Raw genomic sequence first — 22,994 nt, 5'->3', positions numbered from 1 at the left:
AATTTCCGGATACAGGATAGCATTGCAATCGGCCTATAAGAGTTGTGATCAGAAGCTGGTTTCCCTGGTTTTTAGATGGCGATCACCTTCACTTGCCTCCAATCCTGCGGTACAATGTTTTGCTCCAGGAACTTATTGAACAAGTTCAACAAGCGCCTCTTGGCATTGCCGGGTAGATTCTTCAACAAGTTGAATTTGATTCTATCTAACCCAGGTGCGTTATTGTTACAGGACAGGAGGGCAACTGAAAATTCTGCCATCGTAAAAGGCGATTCTATCGCGTCGTGACCCGGAGACGTATCGCGAACAAAGTTTTGCGCAGGAACAGAGTCCGGACATACTTTCCTGGCAAAATCAAATATCCACCTACTTGAAGACTCCTCGCTTTCGTTGACCGTTACGCGATTCCGCATTCTTCGGGCTGTGTTCCAAAGAGTGCTCATTGATGTCTCCCTCGACGTCTCGTTTACGAACCGACGCCAATATCCGCGTTTCTTTGCCTTAGTCAAGCTTTTAAACTTGGTATCAAGCTCCGAATAACGTTTAAAGTCGTCGGCATCGTCTGTATCCCGGAAGGTCAGATACGCGTCGGATCTTTGCGTGTAGACATCGGAGCACTCTTGGTCCCACCACGGAGTGGGAGGCCGTTCTTTGATCGTTACGCCGGGATATTTCTTCGTTTGGGCTTGCAACGCGGCGTCTAGAATCAAGCCCGCGAGGAGGTTGTATTTTTCAAGTGGTGGATGATGTTGAATCGACTCGACCGCTTTTGAGATCATTTCCTCGTAACACTTCCAATCGACATTCCGTGTGAGGTCATACGGAATGTCAATTGGTCGCATGCGAGTTGACCCGTTATTAATTGAAATAAGAATAGGCAAATGGTCGCTACCGTGAGGATCAAGGATTACCTTCCATGTGCAATCCAACCGTAGCGACGTCGAACATAAGGATAGATCCAAAGCGCTTGGGCGCGCTGGAGGTTTCGGGATACGTGTCATTTCACCGTTGTTTAAAATAGTCATGTCGAAGTCATCGCAAAGGTTATAGATTAAAGAGGAGCGGTTATCATTGTATGGGGAACCCCAAGCCACGCCATGAGAGTTGAAGTCTCCCAAAATCAAACGTGGCGAGGGAAGAAGTTCTATTAAATCAAAGAGCAGCCATTGCCCAACCTGTGCTCTGGGAGGAATATATATTGAGGCAATACAAAGCTCTTTACCTTGTATTGTCATTTGACATGCGACAACTTCGATGCCTGGAATCGAGGGGAGGTTAATACGATAGAAAGAATAGCACTTTTTAATCCCTAAAAGTACTCCTCCATATGGGGTGTCTCGATCAAGACGAATAAAATTAAAATCATGGAAGTTGAGATCAATATTTGAAGTAAGCCAAGTTTCACAAAGGGAAAATGCATCGCATTTGTTTTTATTTATCAAAACTTTAAACGAATCAATTTTTGGTAAAATACTTCTACAATTCCACTGTAAGACAGAGATAGAATCCTTCATATACGCAGTTGAATTAGGCATCGAAGGATACAATCGCTGCAAGGAGGGGCCATTGGGCAGTCAACTGCTTCAAAAATGATCTAACTGTTGGGAGGAATGCTGTAAGAAAAATTTTAATTGGATCGGGTACATTGAAATTTTCAAAAATCCAGTCCACAATGTCAGAAAATTTCACTAATCCAGAGTTTGTTTCATCAACTGGATGTGCAAAAGGAACAACTGGGGTTTTAGATGTTCCTGGCAGTGCTGGGAACTCCTTCTGGGACTTTAAATTTGCAAGCCCAGGAGGAGTTTGCTTCGGTTTTTCCGCAGCACTGTTTGGTTTGTTCGTACTTTTCATTACACTTTGGGAAATCTTAGGACCTTTACGGGGATGTTTAGGAGAAGAAATATTTTACCTCTTCCTAGACTCCCCAGGATTGGCATAAGATGTTCCCGCTGATGAATCGTCAGAATCGGTTTCATCAGAGGGCAACAGATCAAAGGGGTTCGATGTTATGGTAGAAGTGGTCACGGTCTTCTTCAGCATCTCAGCGTAAGAACGCTTTGAACGCTCCTTAAGTGACCGCTTGATTTTATCTCTGCGCTGCATGTACACCGGGCATGTGGAGAGCTCATGCTGGTTTTCCCCACAGTGAATACATTTTTCAGCATTAACACTGCAAGAATCTTCCGCATGAGTCTCCCCACACTTGCTACATCGTGCCTTATTGCAGCAGTAGGCGGCTGTGTGGCCTAACTGCTTGCAATTGGTGCAATTCATAACACGGGGTACATACAATCGCACAGGCAGACGAACCCGGTCGATCGAGACGTGGCTAGGGAGTGCAGATCCGGCAAACGTAACGCGAAACGAGTCTGACGGAGTGTAAACTTTTTTACCGCCGACGAGAGACATGGACCGCAATTGCTTACAATCCAAAATCTTCGCCTGTGTTTCGGTATTTTTGAAGCAACCGGTTGCGCTTTTTAGGATACACTCGACAGAAAGACTCGAATCGGTTATGACACCGTCGATCTCCACGTCTCGTGCGGGTATGTAGACGCGATACTCGCGTGTGAAGAGCTCAGAGCAAGCGATAGCATTGGCCTGTGCCAGATCACTGACCACGACACGGAGCTTGTTAGGTCGGACCTTGGAAATTTCGGTCACGGCCTTGTACCCCTTCGTCAGGTCTTTAGCAATTTGCAGTATGTTTAAACGCTTTGAATTCACTCCTGCCTTTGGACGAAAATAAACAGTATAGCTGCCCTGTTGAGATCCGTCCGGGTAAAGCCTGGGGCGAGGGGGGACTGAAGAATGAACAGGGGAGGGGGTAACAGAAGGGTCAGGGTCAGAGGGGTTCGGGGATGGTGGCGCGGGAGGCGAGGGATCTACATCCATTGCGCTAAGTCTAGCGCACTAGCGCTGACAAGAACACGTACCTTTTTATTTCTCCCTTCCAGTAAGGTTGGTTGTCCGATCGTTCGAAGTAGCAGCCGTTACAGCCAGCAGCACCAATACAGCAGCACCAAACAGCCACCAGCAGCGAGCCAGGTGTGAGATCACTCCACACAGCGATACAACTCGCTGACACTGATGGCTTCTTCTTTTTCCTCGTTTGTGTCTCGTCCACTGCTGTAGCATAATCCAGCCAGCAGCCAAATCGGCTTGCGCACCAGCTGGCAGTCACGATGCGAAACAGTTGCTCAAAGGCACGACCTTGAACCCGGATTTATTTCACTCGACCAGGCAAACAAAGCCAACACTTGTTCACACGTCTTTTGTTTTATACTCTATCGGACCGATCACCAAACACGTCCAGTACTGATGCGTGTTCGGCACAGAATGATTTATTTTGGGAATTACAATTTACCTATTCGGAAACTACACAAACTGGAACACAACAGTCCCAAAAAACTCTTGTGTAATTGTGGTTTTTTCCAGTTTGGACTTTCTCACTGCGACCAGAACCGTTGATCTATTGTAAGATGTGCCCGAGTGTCTACTGTATCCGCAGTTCTATTATTAGCAGAGCTGGATTTAAGGGAGACTCGGGCCCCGGGTCTCCACGAAACAAGAAAAAGTTTTTTTCTCTATCAAAAATGAGATTGAATCAAAAGTTCGATTTACAGCAAGAAAATTTGGACAGACCATTTCAATCTGAAACATTTCTTCAGTGTTCATTTTTGCGCGAGCGCCAATATCCACCTTGGATTCTCTTGGAATGACACACATTAACACACCATTTGAATCGAACTAGCGCGCATGGGAGGTAAAGCAGAGAGAGAAAATAACCCACAAGTTTTTAAATGCATTGCTGTTGCTTACATGTCCGAATCTAAGACCCGAATCAGGGATACCAGAAGTGCTTTGCAAAATGCAGGTTTTCAGAGTCCTCGTGCAGATTTTATTGACCTGCAGATGTGTAGTTTTTTTACCTCATTAACCATCGGTCGTGAAATTTATAAAAATCCGCGTAATGCCGCGAAAGTAACGATAAACAGCAACATTTTATGTCTATTATGAAACATTTCAATTTGAAACCTTCATGGTAACCAGCAACACACACAAAGCTGAAGATTAATGGGCACCTCGATGACAACGGGAAGCCTATTCTTACGTAATCAAGGAGATGAAACAGTACTACTGCTCTCTTACAACACGAATTTGTGAGCCTGGATTGAACTGTCTTTGGACGGTTCGGTTACGGTTGTGACCTACATGACAGAATTCCAGAGTATGCAGTCGAATCGAAGTTGCAAGATAAACAAAGTACAAACAAACATTTTCAAAAATACCTGACAGTGAGATTGGTATTTTGCTTGGTGTTCGGATCGTGGACGTTTTCCTGGACTTTTCCGGTTAGCAAGCGATTTCCGGATTTCCGATTTACTTATCGATTTCCGCTAACTGTAGATACGGAACGCAGCATGAATAATACGTGTCTGTTAACAACAAAATATGACTAAAGACAATTTTACACATTATGTACTTTTAGTCAGTAATGCAGAGAAATCATGGATCGTACGCTTGAATGGCCGTATAATCAATTACCGAGGAAATGCATCGACCATCCCCGATTTCGACCAACATTTGTGAGTTGATGTATTTCGAGCCGGAACTTATAAGTACAAAGTGTTGTACCGATTGGTGGACCCCTCGGCCAATGGAACTGCCTCCACTTTTTGCGAATTTAGCAAAACACCTTTTTATTTTGTGAATATCTCGGGACCCTGAAGAGCAACAGGTGATATTGACATATCATTTTGAAGGGTTTTAGATGTAGAATCGAACTACGTGATCAATTTTTTTCTGCAGTGTTGCCAACAGTGCATTTTTTCCGATTCAAAACTTAATTTGCAATTTCCTCAAAATACCCCCCCTTCGATTTTGATTTTTCCTGTAACCTTTCGTGAAAATGATTCTAGAGCGGGATTGTTTGCGTTACATCATAAACGGATGATCCTCTAAGGTACATCTCTTCGATTACACAAACGCCTGCCAGGATACGATTAAGATTGCAGCAATTTATGTAGAAGCGCTTCCGTGCGAAGACAAAATCTAAAATCTTGCAATTTTGAAAATGCTGTATCTCTGGAACGTTACATTTTGTTTTCTGCTGATAAGTGATTCCTATGTAAAATCGTCTGCTAAACACATTAGCGTGGTGAAAATCAAGATCGAAGAGGGGATATTTTGAGAAAATTGCAAATTAAGTTTTGAATCGGAAAAAATGCAATATTGGCAACACTGCAGAAAAAAATTGATCACGTAGTTCGATTCTACATCTAAAACCCTTCAAAATGATATGTCAATATCACCTGTAGCTCTTCAGGGTTCCGAGATATTCACAAAATAAAAAAGGTGTTTTGCTAAATTCGCAAAAAGTGGAGGCAGTCCCATTGGCCGAGGGGTCCACCAATCGGTACAACACTTTGTACTTATAAGTTCCGGCCCAAAATACATCGACTCACAAATTTTGGTCGAAATCGGAGATGACCGATGCATTTCCTCGGACACTTGACATGGAATGACCCATTTGTTTCTTGATTCTAACCAAAAAACTTTTCTAGTATCCGCTGAAGAAAAAGGTTACCGCGAAATTAGCACCGAAACCACGAAATTGTCACCAGCGAATTTTCATTTTTTTTTGCTGCGAATTAACACTGTCTCTAATTATTGCCAGGGTCGCCTTGGATTTGCGCAGTCTCTCTCAAATCGTGTGCAAAATTTTGCCTGTGGATCGCATTTTTTTCATGAGGGAGTTTTTTTTTTCAGATAACAAGAAAAAATTTCCGGTTTTCGAGCAATTGCAGGCATTTTTCAAAAATATCTGGCACCTCTGGTCCAAATCATTCGACAGTTAGATCTGGCTGTAAACAGTGAGTAAGAACCGAAGTTATTATCACATTTTTTCAAAATGTGCGGAAAAATGTGATTGTGTACAACAATATGCAAAATGTATTTGTAAACGCTGAAGTTGCGTTGCAGATTTATTTGAGTCTAATAATCTCGAACCAAAGATGACTAGAACAAGATACCTGACTTTTGCAGAATTCATCGGACATGATTGTCGCTGCGCGTGACAAAAGTTGAACTAATTTATACACTGTTGATATGATGTATACTTAACATCAAAATCAACTGACGACAAGGCCAAGACATGACTGCTGAAAGGTGAAACAATTTTTTCTGTATCCATGTGGACGACTGTACGGTGCTGCCATACGAAAAATGATGATAATGTGTACGAATGCTATGTTCTCAAACATGAAGCTTTCCGGAAGAATCAAGAATTGTCGGCGCATCATTTAAAATTTAGCGTACCATCAGAAATTTTCTAATAACTGCTTTGAGCACGCTCTACAGCCAAGTTTTTCACTCTTGCCGAGGTTAATAAAGCAAAAATCGGGTGCCCCGGTGAACCTGACTATATGCACAATGGTTCTGAAACCTGGCTTGCGACATATCAAACTTTAAGTTTTGGTAGAATGGGACCTGAAAATAAATAGACTCCTTAATATAAACCCCCACTCTGACAGTCAATTTCACACTTTTCTTTTCGTACTTTGAAGTGCAAAAAATATGGCAATAGCATTAAGCGCGAAAAATGACAATATCATTAATCTGCATTTTATCTTAAGCGTCGAGCTGACCAAACTGCTACACCTTTTTCATATACAATCTTGAACAGCTCAACGATCGATGACGGACTATGCACGATGAATCGGTTTTGCTTATAGTGACAATTTTATGAGAATTTAAGCCATCAGATGGCAGCACTAACCGTCGGAAATCGGTCGTGTTCAAAATGTATGAAAAATATGGAAGTTAGGTATCTTGTTTAGGTTATCTTTGCTCGAACGCAACTGGGAAAAGGTCTTATTCGAAAATGAAACTGATTAAAAATAGGTTGCGTACGATTATGATGACTGAAAGGCTGTCGAACTTGAATGTTGATTATTTGATCAATAAGTTCTCTGCAAAAAAACTCACAATTAAAAATTCTAACAAATTCAATTTCCAATAACAAATAAATGTTTTTAACTCGTACGATATAAAAACGGTTTTGTTTTATTTTGGGGCCCCCACTTAAAACTGAGCCCCGGGTCCTACAATTGTAAATCCGGCTCTGATTATTAGCAATACCGCTATTGAGAAAGTGGCATGCTTATTATTATTGCTTTATCCGTGTTTGTGTAAGTGATTTTACTCTTCCTTTTACACGTTATCGGCTTACCGTTCATCCTGCCAAATATCTCCAATTATAAATCCCTGGAGAAGTTTCGTCCTTTTGGCCAGTTTTATTAATAATAGGGTCTTATTTTTTGTTAAGAGGAAGTTACGCAAAGGTATTATAGAATTCAGCGTAAAGAAAGGGTAAGTGGTGGGGTACTTGAGAATTAACCCATGCTCAAGTCCTTTTTTACATCGAATGGCCTGATTCTAAAAAGATTCGAACCCACGACCATCCGCTTGACAAAGCGGACTCTGTAACCTTGCGGCTACGCAGCTCCCCTATAATTGTGGTTTGTATGGTAAATTTGTTATTCTAGATTTTTTTTGCGATTGTCATAGAAATCATACCAGTTGGAAAACTCACGCTTATCGTGTAGAATGTCGATTTGTTATGTTGCCAAGAATCTTTCAATATATGCAGCAACAAATGCTGCATATTCAATTCAAATCCACAACTTTGATTCAAAATACATGCGACTTATCTATGAATCTGATCTAAATTGTATCAGTATATCGAAGCAGGAAGATTGGGACATTGAGCAGCTAAAAAGAATAAGTGTATTAATAGTAAAAATAGCTTATTCCTCAAGAGTTGCAGTAAACACACTTAGATTTTATTGCCGAGATCATGCGTGCCGTACTAGTGATGGGAAATATCGAGCAAAATCCGTTAACAATAACATCGATAGTTTCCAATCTCTTAATTTTTGCAGGTTTGCGAGGTCGCAAAAGCAAGGATAATGTCTGTTCACTTGTGAATTTTACCGAAGTCTATTCGGCCGGTAGAGAATTGGGAACAATAATTGGCTGTTTTGGATAACTACTATATGATATTTTGCAAGTACAAGATATAATTCGCATGCTTTGTGCCACCTGAGCTGCCACCTGTGACTTATCGATAATTATCGTTAGCGCTAAAATTAGACGATATTATCGATATGAAGCAATTATTGATATTAGCGATAAATATCGATAACTTCCCCATCACTATGCCGTACCTAAGGGGAGACAACTGGTTATAGATTTGCATCCACTTTGGGAATCACTCGCTGATTGGTTGAAATTGAAAACCCCGAGTGCGTTAAAATTTATCATCAGTAGGGCGCCAGTCATCGTATGGAAAAAAGTGACCAGAAAATTTCAAAAAAAAAAACCCTATACAAAATGTTCACCTGCTCGAAAAAACACCCTGTGCAAAATTTCAGCTCAATCGGACTTAAAATGGGGTGGCGCAAAGCGATTGAAGTTTGGCTTTTTTGAAAACCGAAAAATCACCCATGGGGGGGGGGGGGGTACGTGAAATTTCGGTTTTCGAAATATTTTTTTTGATGCCAAATGACCTAAAAACGCATGAAACGTCGAGAATTGGTGTCATCTGAAAAAAATTTTTTTTGCGAAAATTTACTTTCTGGGACTTTTTTTAATTGTGGTAGGCGAAGTTCAAAATGTTTAGAATTTATTTTTTGAAATTGATCACTAGTCTCTCGAAATAGCTTGTATAATGATATACACTATAACTAGCATCGAATACATTATGTTTCATTAGGGTGGTTCATTATTCGACATAGGGTGGTTTATAATATTGTGTAAAAATGAGTATAAAATGGAAAAAATCACTTTTCACTGAATACCAATAGGAAAATTCCTGAAAATATAATATTTGTTATACCATTGTCGTTAGGGTGGCAATGTTGAATTGGAAAAATTATATGTAAAATGGCAAAATATTACAAAACAAATTTACAAAATGTATCAAACCACTCTGTGCAAAAAAAAAATTATCTCAACTAAAATTAAGATTGTGTCTCGTGGAAAATGTTGAATGCCTTCATGTCATTTGCAAAATCACATACGGGTGGGGTGGTACATGGAATTTTAATATTTGAAAAATTTTTTCGATTCCAAGTGTCTTAAACTTTTAAATGAAACGGTGGAAACTGATGGAATATGTTATTACTTTGTTTGAAAAATCTACTCTCTAAGACACTTGCACTCGTCTTTCGAATGTTGTACCAGACAATTTATTCGTTTTATTTACCACAATAATGTCCTTTGCCAACACTTGATTGAACACACAGTGCTCTGGCTTATATAATCGGACAAAAGACTGTATCGATGTTATTCAGTGATAATGAGAGTATAGGGATCTCAATCAGATAGGCAACACAATTGACTCATTCTTTCTGGGTTTGCGTCGTTTTGACAGTTCGACCATACATTTTCTGTCAAGTTTACATCATCAGAACGTGAACGTGCCGGTGTGCGGTGTGACATCTTCGGCAAAGTTGTAGATAATAGTTTTGTTTTTCAAAAAAATATACACTCTAAAAACAAATTACTAATTTTAAAAAAAATAAAAGAAAGTTATAAATTAATTATCGAAAATAACCCATTTAAAACAACTGATTTTTTTTATAAAAACTTCGAAAGTTTTTCTGAACAACGAAACCGGTCATGGAGAAATCAGATAAAAAGTTATATTTTTTAATTTTTTTTTTACAGGGTACATTTTTTTTGGAGGAACGAAGTTATTATTTACGACTTTGCCAGATACCCTATGCCAATCAAATAAACCGTTTTGACTGTAGAAATATTCTTGATTCCTCATAGAGTGCTCTATAGGAAATTAAAAATATATCTACAGTCGAACGGCAAAGTTGTAGATAATATTTTTTCCTTCCAAAAAAAAAATTGCCTTTTAAAAAAAATATTTGAAAATAATTTTTTTTTTAAGAAATATTTTTTTCAAAAAATGATAGCTTTTTTTTCTTGATTTCTATATGATCGGACTGGTTTCATTGTTTTGGTAATCTTTCGTAGGTTTTATTAAAAAAATCAAGTTTTTTAAAAATGAGCCCTTTTGAATGATTAATTTTTAATATTGAGTGTAATTTTTTTGGTGAGACCGAACTATTATTTACAGCTTTGTCGAAGACGTCACAGCAATCAAACGAACCGAAGTGCTTTTTTTTATTTTATACTCATTTTTCACATTATAATGAACCACCCTATGCCGAATAAATGAACCACCCCAATGAAACATAATGTATTCGATGCTAGTTATAGTGTATATCATTATACAAGCTATTTCGAGAGACTAGTGATCAATTTCAAAAGATAAATTCAAAACATTTTGAACTCAGCCTTCCACAATTGAAAAAACGAAAAGTCCCAGAGAGTAAATTTTCCCAAAAAAAAATTATTTCAGATGACATCAATTCTCGACGTTTCATGCGTTTTTAAGTCATTTGGCATCAAAAAAAATTTTCGAAAACCGAAATTTCACGTAAAATATTTTCAAGTAGCATTTAAAATAAAGTACAAATCGTACAAATACGGGTGTAGTAAGAGATCCAACTTGGATCATCACTTATATCAATTACCAAAAGATCTAAAAGTGCGCAAGTAATTAATACGGTGAAGCATAAGAACAGCACCGCTGCTCAATGTCGGAAGTAAATAGTGTAGTGTAAGCTTATTTCTACTTTTGAGTCCGTTCTGGATTAAGTTTGGAACATACCAGGTATATTACTTGCGCGGAGAGTACAATTCAGATGGGTCAATGAATGAATCATAATCATTGATGAATGACACGTTTCATTTCAAGGATATTAAAGATGCAGATTCTCCGGTAACCCCCCCCCCCCCACGCTTAAACTATCGCCTGCAGGGGGAATTGGGCATAATGCTGAAAAAATCATTTAAAACATTCAACTATTTTCCGAGTGAATGGCATCACTTATGAAAAAAAACAACAGGGATCATCGAGGTGGGTGAGGAAGAAGAGTAAGAAGCCAGATGTCTCCCCTTAGTGCCGTCTGTATGTGATTGATGCAACAAAAATCCGTGTAAACAAAGTGAATCCTTTTACTATTCACGCTTTTTAAATAAGCTATTGTATATTTGAACTACTTTGAATTGCTTTCCTAAGAAAAAAAAAATGAAAATAAATAAATGAATAAATAAATTGAATAAAATTCATTAAATCTTTTTGTAGCTAGGCTCTACGATTATCATAATTTTCTTTCTGTGAGTTACACACGTAACCTTATTCAGTAATGTGGATAACTGAGACAATTATTCTTTCTTTCGTCTACGTTTCCTTTAGCAGTCTACTTGTCAATTGAATTTATTACAATGAGTTTCGCTGCTAGTCAGCTCTTTTATCATAAAGCTAACACTGTAAGGCACGTTATTCTACTATCCACGAGCTGCAGATAAGGATGTTACTAATTTAAAGGCCGTGAACAAACAATAGGGGTATTCACGTAGCGCTCATATACAAATAACCAGCCATTAACATGTTCGACTCCATTGACGTGTATTGGAAGATACGGGTGAACGCATGGATGTTTGTGAACGGACGCTACATGAATACCCTTAATGTGTTTCTGCAGCGTAAAAAAGAAATTTACAAATGAAGATGTACAAATATGCGTCTAAGAATGTATTTACTCTTATTGGGAGATAAAATTTTATTTTAATATTATATAATGAAAGTACATTTGGAATACTCACTTTTCATCAGGCGGAGGAGGCATGTCATGATTGCTGGGGCTTCGAGGAGGTGTTTTTTCGACTTCCATCATAGCGAGCGGAGCCTCGGGCATAGGACTCACTGTGGCACCATCCATTTTAAACTTTATTTTGATAATCTTACTAATGCGCTATATAATCGAAAATCGGTGCACTTCGTTTTGTTGCACTGAACACGACTAGGTTACGATCAACGTGGAGGGCGGTGTATGCAAACTTAATTCATAAGAGTTAGAAGTTAGCGAGGAAAAATGAATACAACATTTAGAGAAAAAAAAAACTGTTGTGTCATAACTGTTTAAAGAAATTATAGTGGATACAGTTCTTACATATTCATAAACATTCTGCACTGATGCTTTGTTAACATTTTAGCTACGCACTGCATTGCAAAATCGAAACAATGTTATACTATCAATCAAATTTCAAAAACAAAACTAAAATATATTTTATTAATTGTTGTTTTTCTCATCTGTAATACTCCACAAAGATTGGAAGACGTAATTCAAAAGATAAAACCACATGTTCAAGGTTTACACAGTTCAAATTTTCGACAGTAACCAGTATCGATAGAAACATGTTTAACGAATAATTGAGCATACAAAAAATATCAATAGATTGACAATGGTCTCAATGATATTCCCTAAAATTAGGATAATTTCGTGCTATTCCTTGCTGCACTATAGTTTCTTTCAAAATAAATAATACCGCTTAGCTGCCTTGCCTAGTTGATAAACTGATCCGCAGTTGTAGAAACAAAATAATTCGGTGAAAGCTCGCTCCCAAAGGTGATACACAAAGCTCTCATATAGCATTACGATTTACCATCAATGATAAGGACATTATACAAACAATCCTTAAAATATTAAATGCTTTTCTTTATAATTTAATATCGGTAAAAAAAATCAACCTAAACCATAACGAATATCTAAGGAGCGTTATATGTATTTAACATGAAGTGCGCTTATTGTGTCTTGATGGATATCGTTTAATATTATTCAATAGTCATAACTCATCTGTAAATTACTATGATATAAAAGTACGCGCTACCTAAAGTTAAGAAACATCAATACATAGTTACACTACAACATGTCCCTACATTTGTTCTGACATTGCGCAGCATCCACTTCATAGTCCTTATGCTCTCATACACATTAACAAGTGCAGCATCTCCAAGTGTAAAGAATATTTCATAGTGAACCAAACATCATGAAAATAAATGGCGCGATTTTTCGTAAATGAGTAAGTTTATTTTAAATGTACCCCATGCTCTGTTTTCAGAATAAACAATCCACACTAAAGAAACGTAATCTTGCAACTGCTGTAACGTTATCCCGCCAGAGATTGGGATGAAATGATGAATAATCTACGATTTTGACAGCAGTTTTGGGTGGGTCAATATGCCTACCCTAGGTTTGCACTTCTATGTTTGCGACCATGATATACTCTAATGAATATACTATGGGTATTCATGTCGAGCTCGTAAACGAATACCCAGCCGTAAAAATACTCACCTCCATTGACGAGTAATGGAAGATACACAGTTTACGGCTGAGTATTCGTGCTTGAGCTTGATGTGAAGACCCCTACTATCAATTTATTGACTGACTGTACTAAATGAAAGTGATATGTTATCATGGCACTTAAAACAACACTCTAGTACCTAGTAACAATTTTCCAACGATACTTCTGATGAAAAATATTTCTAAAGCGCACACAAAATGCTACGATCTTTATATTCTCCAGGATATCCTTCTGCTTACTCGTCGAGTGAAAATCAGATACTGAACATAACATGTGAAAAACATAAGGCGAGAGAATTTACTACAAACGACGCGATGCTCGGTAGAGCGCACGGCAGGGTGTATTACGGGCTGGTATTCATCTAGCTAGTTAATTCCAATATTTAATAAACAAGTTTCTAACCAGAACATCGACCCGTAAGTCGTAACTTGGTATTCTTAGTGCCTACCTATTTAGTACGTTCTTTTGTGATTTTTAATATAGTCAGGTTTTTTTACGCGGGAAATATATACCTCGTAAAACCTAAATTAATCCACCTAGCGGTCAGACTCAGCCTTCCTCATTCAAACTTATTATTTGTAAAAATAGATTTACATGAATGCTTAAATACAATAAAGGTATATTCACTCTTTGGGTTCTAAAATATTGATGTTGTAATTTAAGTATAAAATATGAAATTTGACGTAATGTTAGTGCTTAAGAAATAGCGAAATAAAATAAATTACTCTTACTTTCGAACAATTTAATCACGAGCGATACCGGGAACGTTCAAATAGTACGATACCACATATAAATAATGTTGAGGCCATATATATTGATCAAAGCAGGTATAGTGTTGAATAGTCTTTGAATTTCTTTTTTTTTCCAAAACTTTTGAACAGTATATCAATTTGTTATGAAGTTTGTTATTGGTAAGTTTGAGAGATAACTCGTTTGTATGACACTAGTTATGTTCAAATAAGTCGTGTTATACTTGAGATAATAGACTTTCGTGTTTTCACAATTTAATACATAACGCTTGTTTAAGTTTGATTACAATCAAATGAAAAGGGAACGTATAGGGCAGCCAAACTTTGAAAGCACGTATTCAATCATAATTCATCAGTTAACCCTCAACTAGCCCGTTCATCTTATATCAATATTGTTCAAATCGGTTGTGAAGTTTCTGAGATAATGAAGGTTCGTGATTTTCACATTTCGATACATTACAGACGAAGTTATAGCCCGATTACAGCAACATTCAATCGGGTGTTATGCGGCAGCTAGAGCTATCATTTGACACTAATTTTGTGGAAATCGGTTCAACCATCTCTGAGAAAAGTGAGTGAGTCCAAGTAGTCTTCGGAACATGTTCCTTTTCCTAGCTGGATTGCACATTTTTAAACATAACAGGCAGGGTCTTATGGGGCAACAAGGCCTTCCATATGACACTGATTTTATGAAAATCGGTCCAGCCATCTCTGAGAAACATGAGTGAGATTAAATAGTCTCCAGAACACGTTTCTTTCCATTACTTCTGAACCATATGTTCAATCTTCATAAAATTCAAAAGTTAAGGCTTTTTATGTAGCCCGTTCATTTGAAACCAATTTTGTTCAAATCGGTTGTGTAGTTTCTGAGATATTGATGTTTCGTGATTTTTACATTTTGATACATAACCTGTAAACTGGAAATCAGATTACAATAAAATTCAATAGGGTCTCAGCTCGTCGAACTGAGTCGAGTGATATACGACATTCGGCCTTTTTGAGCACTTTTATACCTTTAGTTTTTGCAGTGATTGCTATACCTTTCTAGGAGAAAGGCAATAGGAGAAAGGCAAAAAGTGAAATGATAGAAATGACTTTTTATTTCAACTTCAATCCCGAGCAAGGCCGCAAACATTGAAATAGTACAATATCAAATTTAAATGATGTTGAAGCCACATATTTTGATCGTAGCTATAGTTATAAACAGTCTCCGGGTTACGTTTCTTTCTATAACTTTCAAACCACTTGTTCAAATATTATAAAATTCATTGTTTAAGGGTTTAAAACCCCATTAATTTGAATTCAACTATGTTCATAGCTTCTGAGATATAAGAGAAGTTTGATTACTGTAGATTCACTGTATGGAAAGGGCTACTGTCGGTAACGTTGTTGTCGATAACCGTTGGTAGCAATCGTAGGGTAGGCTTAGTTTTAGCCGAGACACATCTTCTACCATATTTGTTGAAAGCTTTGCCACAGACACGATTACATGCAAATCAACCGATCTCTCTCAGCCCAATATTTTAATATGCCTTGCCTCGTTATAAAAGGGCATTCCACCATCATAGTTTCCTCTTACTTACTTTCGATCAACCCAATAGCGAATGTCACGGCCGGTCACCACACCACATTGATTATTGAGTAGTTGTAAAATTTTAGTAGCTAGTGTAAAAAGTTTAAATAGTTTAATAAATGTTGTTAGAGTGTAAAATCTTTTTGAGCCAATAAATTAGCAGTTGTGTAGAACAAAAATCGTGTAGTGAGTGCTTGAACAAAAAGAACTATTCGCATACTGGCGCTTTGGTGTGAAGTTAGGCAACAAGCTCGACTAGATAGGGAGAGCGCAATTTTCGCATCGGAGTCGCGGAATATCGCTATATTGGAAGTCACAACATTGGTGCCGTGACCAGGATAGCGTTCCCTTGTGATACCGATGCCGAGACGCCATTTGGACAATTGAATCGGTACCATATTCAACTTTAACAAAGGTTGAGGCGCGATTGCGACTTTTGTACAGGTGAATTCACTGGGCGCTGCCATCACGTTTTCGTACACTAAACTTCTGTGTGCAGCTATAACGGTTTTTCGGGATCAAGGAGACATTGAATAATTATACAAGGCTTATTGAACAGGCCTACAAGGTGAGGACCTGTCCAATTTCATACATTTGTGATTTCATCTCTACCTGGTCATTTTTTGTGGTTCTACTGTCTCACTACTTCGACGGAGTTTTGGTGGCCGGATATTTTTTCATCGATTTGGTGCTATAGAGGACTAAGACTGGACTCGGAAAGACGATCTAGAATTCAACTTGGTGGACGCAGGATTCTTTCAACCCTACGTGAACGCTTTGGGCTGTGCTGGTGTGCTGAATTCAATTTCGCGCGCCAAACGAGGGAAGCTGAGATAATTATAATACAAGGCCTATTAGACAGGCTCACCAGGGAGCATGGCAACGACGTCCAAAAAGTACAAGGGCCTGGTACGCAGTAGAAACTTTGTGGTGCAATGCGTAGAACGACTGGACCAATACCTGCAAACTACGAAAGAATTCGACGAGCAAGCAGTCAAGGTTCGCATGGAAAAATTGGAGCAGAAATATACGGAATTCGAGGAGATTCAAAACGACATCGAAAGCCTTGACGACAGTGAGGAGAACATAGCAGACCACCAGCAACTTCGGGCTGAGTTCGAGGAAAAATATTACGAGGTAAGGGCAGGGTTGGCGCGAAAATTGCCACAAGAGCATGCGACACCAAATACTACTATTACACACACAAATCAAGCTCCACATGTTCAATCTTCCGTACGACTTCCTCAAATAAAACTGCCAGAGTTTGACGGCAATTTTCAAAATTGATTACCTTTTCACGACACGTTTAAGGCCTTGATTGAACTATCTGAGGAACTAACCGACATTCAAAAATTCCACTATTTGCGTGCTTCTCTAAAAGGCGATGCTCTTAAGTTGATAGATTCTTATGCGATGAGTGAGGCTAATTATAGGGTTGCTTGGGAAAGTTTAGTCGACAGGTTTTCGAACAAATATCTCCTCAAAAAGCGACACTTGAATGCCTTATTCGGTTACACTCGGATGAAGAGGGAATCAGCGGCTGGTTTACACGATCTTATCGACTGTTTTGAGCGTAACACGAAAATTTTGGACCAATTGGGAGAGAAGACGAACGGTTGGGGAGCCATGCTGGTCCATTTGATGGTGTCGAAACTGGACGACGTCATGCAGAAACTATGGGAGGAAAATGTTACACCGGACAAAGAGCCATCTTTTGCGTCGTTGGTCGAATTTCTCAAAAAACAAACCAGAGTTTTGGATGCGGACGATCTCGGAGCCGTACAGCATATGAAGTTTCCACCACGGTTGCGTCTCGAGTGCAGAATTTCTCAACGTCAATGGATTTCATGGTTTTGGGGCAGGTCACCAGCGACCAGCCATCTGTTTCGATACCGCTAGCTCATTTAAAACTTCCCCCTGACATGGTCTTGGCCGATTTCAATGTTTCTGGACCGATTTAGTTAATTTTGGGTGCGCAGCAATTTTACGAGTTTCATGTACGCGATGGTGGCCGGCTGCAAGTGCGAAATTTCGACAATACGCTACCAGTATTCGTCAATACGGTGTTCGGATGGGTGGTGGCCGGCGAAGCTAAATGCATAAAGGAATCAACACTGGTTAGCTGTCACATCACGAAGCTAGACTCTCTTGAAAAGGCGATCGAAAAGTTTTGGATAGTCGAAGAACTACCGGTTAAAACCCCCCGCTCTCAGGAAGAAGACGACTGCGAAACACATTTCGTGAACACATTCACGAGACAAAACTGGCAGGTATATTATGCGCTACTCTAAGCAGATGAATTTTGCAAAAATGATAGATGAATCGAAACGAATGGCTTTAAGACGGTTTTTACAAACTGAAACACGGCTGGCAAAGGATTCAAATCGGCGGCGTGGACGACCTTAGTCTCGACGAAGGTAAAACGGTCTGCTATCTTCCACATCACCCGGTTTTTAAAGAGTCGAGTACTACAACTAAAGTACGGGTGGTATACAATGGGTCTGCTAAAACTTCAACTAATTTCTCTCTTAATGACGCTCTACTAACTGGCCCCACGATTCAAGACGACCTGCTCAGTTTGATGCTCCGCTTCCGAAAACATGCTATAGTTTTGGTCGCAGATGTTGCGAAAATCTATAGGCAGATTCGGGTTCACTCAGACGACACTTCGCTGCAACGCATCCTCTGGCGCTTCAACCCTTCGGATCCAATTCAGGTGTACGAGCTGCAAACTGTCACCTACGGTTTGGCCCCATCGTATTTTCTCGCCACGCGTGTCTTGAAGCAATTGGCTATAGACGGCAGCCAAAAGTGCAAACTTGGAGCAAAGGCCGTAGATGAAGACTTCTATATAGACGATTTTCTTTCGGGGGCGGACACGATCAAAGAGGCGATTCAGCTTTAAAATGAAGTTCAAGCCCTATTGGCGGAAGGAGGTCTCGATCTACGGAAATGGTGTTCGAACTGCCCACAAGTACTAAAAAATTTGCCCACTGAAGCACTGGGAGGAGAAACCACCCTGCACTTTGATCCCGAACAGAAAATTAAAACGCTTGGAGTAGAGTAGACAACAGAATCTGATCAGCTTTGCATCGAAGTACAGCAAATTACTAACGACGGTTGTTGGACGAAACGGAACATGTTCTCGGCGATTGCGAAACTATACGACCCGCTTGGATTGGTGTCTCCTGTCGTAGCATGGGCGAAAATCAAAATGCAGCATCTCTGGCTATCCACTGTCGAATGGGACGATCCCGTTCCGATGGATATTGCGACCAAATGGGAAGAATTCTCAACGCAAATGTTCTATTTTGAAGGCTACAAGGTTCCTCGTTTCGGATTTCTGGTCGGTGCAATCTCTACACAGTTTCACGTGTTTGCGGATGCGTCAGAAGTTGGGTATGGTGCCTGCATTTTCCCTTGCTCGACTGGCAAGGATGGGCAAATCAAAATTGAGCTCGTCGCGGCAAACTCACGGGTTGCTCCACTCAAACGGCTTAGTTTGCCGCGGCTTGAGCTTTGTGCTGCACGTCTGGGGGCGAGACTCTACGCCAAGGTTTCAGCAGCGCTGCGGTTGGAGGGGATTCCTTGCTGATTCTGGTCAGACTCAACTGTCACTCTTCATTGGATTCAGGCACCACCTAACACTTGGCAAACGTTTAACGGGAATCGTACAGCTGAAATTCAGCAACTTACCCACGGCTACAGCTGGAATCACGTCAAAAGAACCGACAATCCGGCAGACCATATTTTTAGAGGAATGCTACCTCAGCAATTTGTCATCAACAGCATCTGGCGCTGTGGCCCACCCTGGCTTTCAAAAGGAGAAGAACACTGGCCCAAACACCCCACTGGAAATATTAGAACGACGAAAAACTGTACTAGTGATACGCCAGCCACTGAAACATTGCTTCCTTTTCCACCGATACTCATCCTTCTAGCGCTTGGTTCGGATTACCGCTTTGATTCTCCGCTTTGCCAACCATTGTCGTCGCAAATTTAATCACTATCCTCACCTATTCGCTGTAGCAGAATTAGAACACGCAAAGGAAGCGCTAAAGAAACACACAGCTGGAAATGTTCACTGAGGAGCTGAAGGAACTGGCACAATCCCGACCGGTTTCCAACAAATCATCGTTGGAATTACTTGGTCCTTTTCTCGACGAAAAAGGCATTATTCGTATCGGCGGCAGACTTGAGCGCTCCGCTGAAAACTACCAAACACCCAGCGATTTTACCCAAAATCCACCCACTCACACGCCTCATCACGAAACACTATCACGCACTATGCTTACACTCTGGTCCTCGCATGACGCTAGCTACGATGAGGCAAGAATTTTGGCCAATCAACGGAAAGGTTACCGCCAATCTTGTGTGTAGTTAGTGTCCGCAATGCTTCCGCCAAAACCCTGTCCCTGTTAAGCAACCCATTGGCCAATTCCCGAAATCTCGCATCACGCCTAGCAGAGCTTTCACCGTCGTCGGAGTGGACTACTGCGGCCCTGTCTACATCAAACCACCACACCGAAGAGCGGCACCACGAAAAGCATACATAGCCGTATTTGTTTGCTTTGCCTCCAAGGCTGTACACCTCGATATCGTCAGCGATTTGTCCACAGATGCCTTCATCGCTGCCCTACGTCGTTTTATCGCCCACCATGGTATGCCGTCTGAAATTCACTCGGGCAACGGGACAAATTTTCAAGGAGCGAACAACTTTCTGCTCGACCTGTACCGCCTTTTCGACAACAAAAGCACCCGGGAAGCTATAACTAACGAATGCAGCCAGCACCGAATCCAGTGGCACTACACCCCACCACGGGCCCCTTCTTTCGACGGCCTATGGGAGGCTGCAGTGAAAACCGCGAAAACATCACTGGTAAAAATTCTCGGCAGCACCCAGCTTTCTTTGAGGATTACGCGACCGCGCTTTCCCAGATCGAAGGCAACATGAATAGCCGTCCACTGACTTCGCTATCGAACGATCCTTCGGAGCTAGACGTTCTCACTCCCGGTCATTTCATCATCGGATCGCCACTTATCAGCCTACCAGAGCCGAATTTCACAAACATCCCCACCAATCGGCTTGATCACTACCAGCAGCTGCAAAAACTCATCCAACAACATTGGGGCCGGTGGAGGAAAGAATACCTCACAGAACTCAACCATCAGTGGGAGAAGGCTACATTTTCGACCCACATCCAGGTCGGACAAATTGTTTTGGTCAAGGAGGACGGAAAATCTTCCATCTCTTGGCCTCTCGCACGGATAGAAGAAATTCATCCCGGAGCCGACGGAGTGGTACGAGTTGCCACTTTGCGAACAGCTACTTTGACCTACAAACACCCTATCTCGCGGATTTTTCCACTACCCGACAACCAGCAACCAACAGCCGAACCAGATGATCCTCCAGAAACCGAAGAAGCTGAAAAAGGTACAAAACAAAAAAGAAAAGATTAAGTTAAAAATTTCATTCCCTGGCAAAACTGTTCCATGTGCTTTTTGTAGTTTGTTTTGATAAGTAAATTTGAACTGTCAAATTTAGGTGGCCGGCAATGTAGATTCACGGTATGGAAAGGGCTACTGTCGGTAACGTTGTTGTCGATATCCGTTGGTAGCAATCGTAGGGTAGGCGTAGTTTTAGCCGAGACACATCTTCTACCATATTTGTTGAAAGCTTAGCCAGAGACACGATTACATGCAAATCAACCGATCTCTCTCAGCCCAATATTTTAATACGCCTTGCCTCGTTATAAAAGGGCATTCCACCATCATAGTTTCCTCTTACTTACTTTCGATCAACCCAATAGCGAATGTCACGGCCGGTCACCACACCACGTTGATTATTGAGTAGTTGTAAAATTTTAGTAGCTAGTGTAATAAAGTTTAAATAGTTTAATAAATGTTGTTAGAGTGTAAAACCTTTTTGAGTCAATAAATTAGCAGTTGTGTAGAACAAAAATCGTGTAGTGAGTGCTTGAATAGAAAGAACTATTCGCATACTGGCGCTTTGGTGTGAAGTTAGGCAACAAGCTCGACTAGATAGGGAGAGCGCAATTTTATGCTACTAGAATTCGGGATTCGCGTCGGAATATCGCTATATTGTAGGTCACAACAATACAATGAAATTCAAAAGCAACCTAAGCGGCAAATAGACCCTTCATTTGACACCAAGATAGAAAGAATCGGTCAGACCATCTCTGAGAAAAGTGAGTGCGAAAAAAAAGGTGCACACACACGTACACACCCACACACACAAACATACACCTATACATGCATACATGCAGAAAACGCTCGATTTGTCGAACTGAGTCGAGAAGTGTATGACATTCGGCCGTTTGGATCACTTTTCTACCTTTTAATTAGTCAGTGATCGTTAGGAGAAAGTCAATATGTTTACTTTCATTATGTGATTTCACATTTTTATAAACAACGGACAAAGATACAATCCGATTACAATGAAATTCGATAGCAACCTATGAGGCAACTAGACCTTTCATTTGACACTAATTTTGTGAAAATCGGTTCAGCCATCTCTGAGAAAAATGAGTGAGTTTAAACAACCTCAGGATAACTTTTCTTTACAAAACTTTTGAACCATATGTTCAATCATAACGAAATTTAAAAGTTAAGGGTTCTGGAGACAGCTCAATCATTTAAAACCAGTTTTAACAAAATCGGTTATGTGGTTTCTGAGATATTGATGTTTCGAGATTTTTACATTTTGATACATAACCTCTAAACTAAAAATCCGATTACAATTAACGTCAATAGCAACCTATGGCGCAACTAGACCTTTCATTTGCAAATAATTTTATGAAAATCGGTCCAGCCATCTCTGAGAAAAGTGAGTGAGAAAAAAAAGTTGCACATACACACACATACACACATACATACATACATACAGAAAATGCTCAGTTCGTCGAAAGGGGTCGAGTGGTATATGACATTCGGCCATTGGGACCATATTTATACCTTTGGTTTTTCCAGTGATTGCTATACCTTTCTAGGAGAAAGGCAAAAACAGCGTTTACTCCAAAATCCACGTCAAATTTTTAATCAACGCTGTTATTTTTATGCGAAGTTTTGAATTAATAAGTTATTTCACGTGATCTCAAAAAATTTTTACGCGAATTACGAATAAACGCGGGTTACAAACCGCTCCTCCGCACCACCCAGCGCCGACTCGATCGGCTACACCAGCAGTAGCGGCGAGTAACAGACTCATTGGCTTCCTTGGAAAGTCAACTTCAACGCAACGTGCATCAACCCCTTAGGAGGACAAAATCTTAACCAAATCCGTCCCGGAAATAGGCCAGCAAGAAGTACCATCATCATCCAACTTCAGACGAAATCAAACTAATAACGTTCACGTAGAA

General features: G+C 40.1%; 1 protein-coding gene across 4 annotated transcripts in view; it reads right to left on the bottom strand.

The window, feature by feature from the left end:
* The window catches only part of LOC129725437 (plasma membrane ascorbate-dependent reductase CYBRD1), a 150,973-nt gene extending 137,392 nt beyond the window's left edge, over nt 1-13,581 (bottom strand). For 2 of the 4 annotated variants that reach the window (XM_055681284.1, XM_055681287.1), the window contains exon 1: nt 13,433-13,581. In XM_055681284.1, the coding sequence (XP_055537259.1) occupies nt 13,433-13,566 (134 nt within the window). In that variant the 5' untranslated portion in view covers nt 13,567-13,581. Of the gene's footprint in view, nt 1-11,754; nt 11,989-13,032; nt 13,055-13,432 lie in introns of those variants that run through there. The other 2 variants (XM_055681285.1, XM_055681286.1) reach the window with 2 other exon arrangements.
* Between the last annotated feature and the right edge of the window lie 9,413 nt (nt 13,582-22,994).

The sequence above is a fragment of the Wyeomyia smithii genome, chromosome 2, assembly GCF_029784165.1.
Source record: "Wyeomyia smithii strain HCP4-BCI-WySm-NY-G18 chromosome 2, ASM2978416v1, whole genome shotgun sequence".
NCBI lineage: Eukaryota > Metazoa > Arthropoda > Insecta > Diptera > Culicidae > Wyeomyia > Wyeomyia smithii.
The sequence above is the reverse complement of the archived record's forward strand: the minus strand, read 5'-3'. Positions and strand labels throughout refer to the sequence as shown.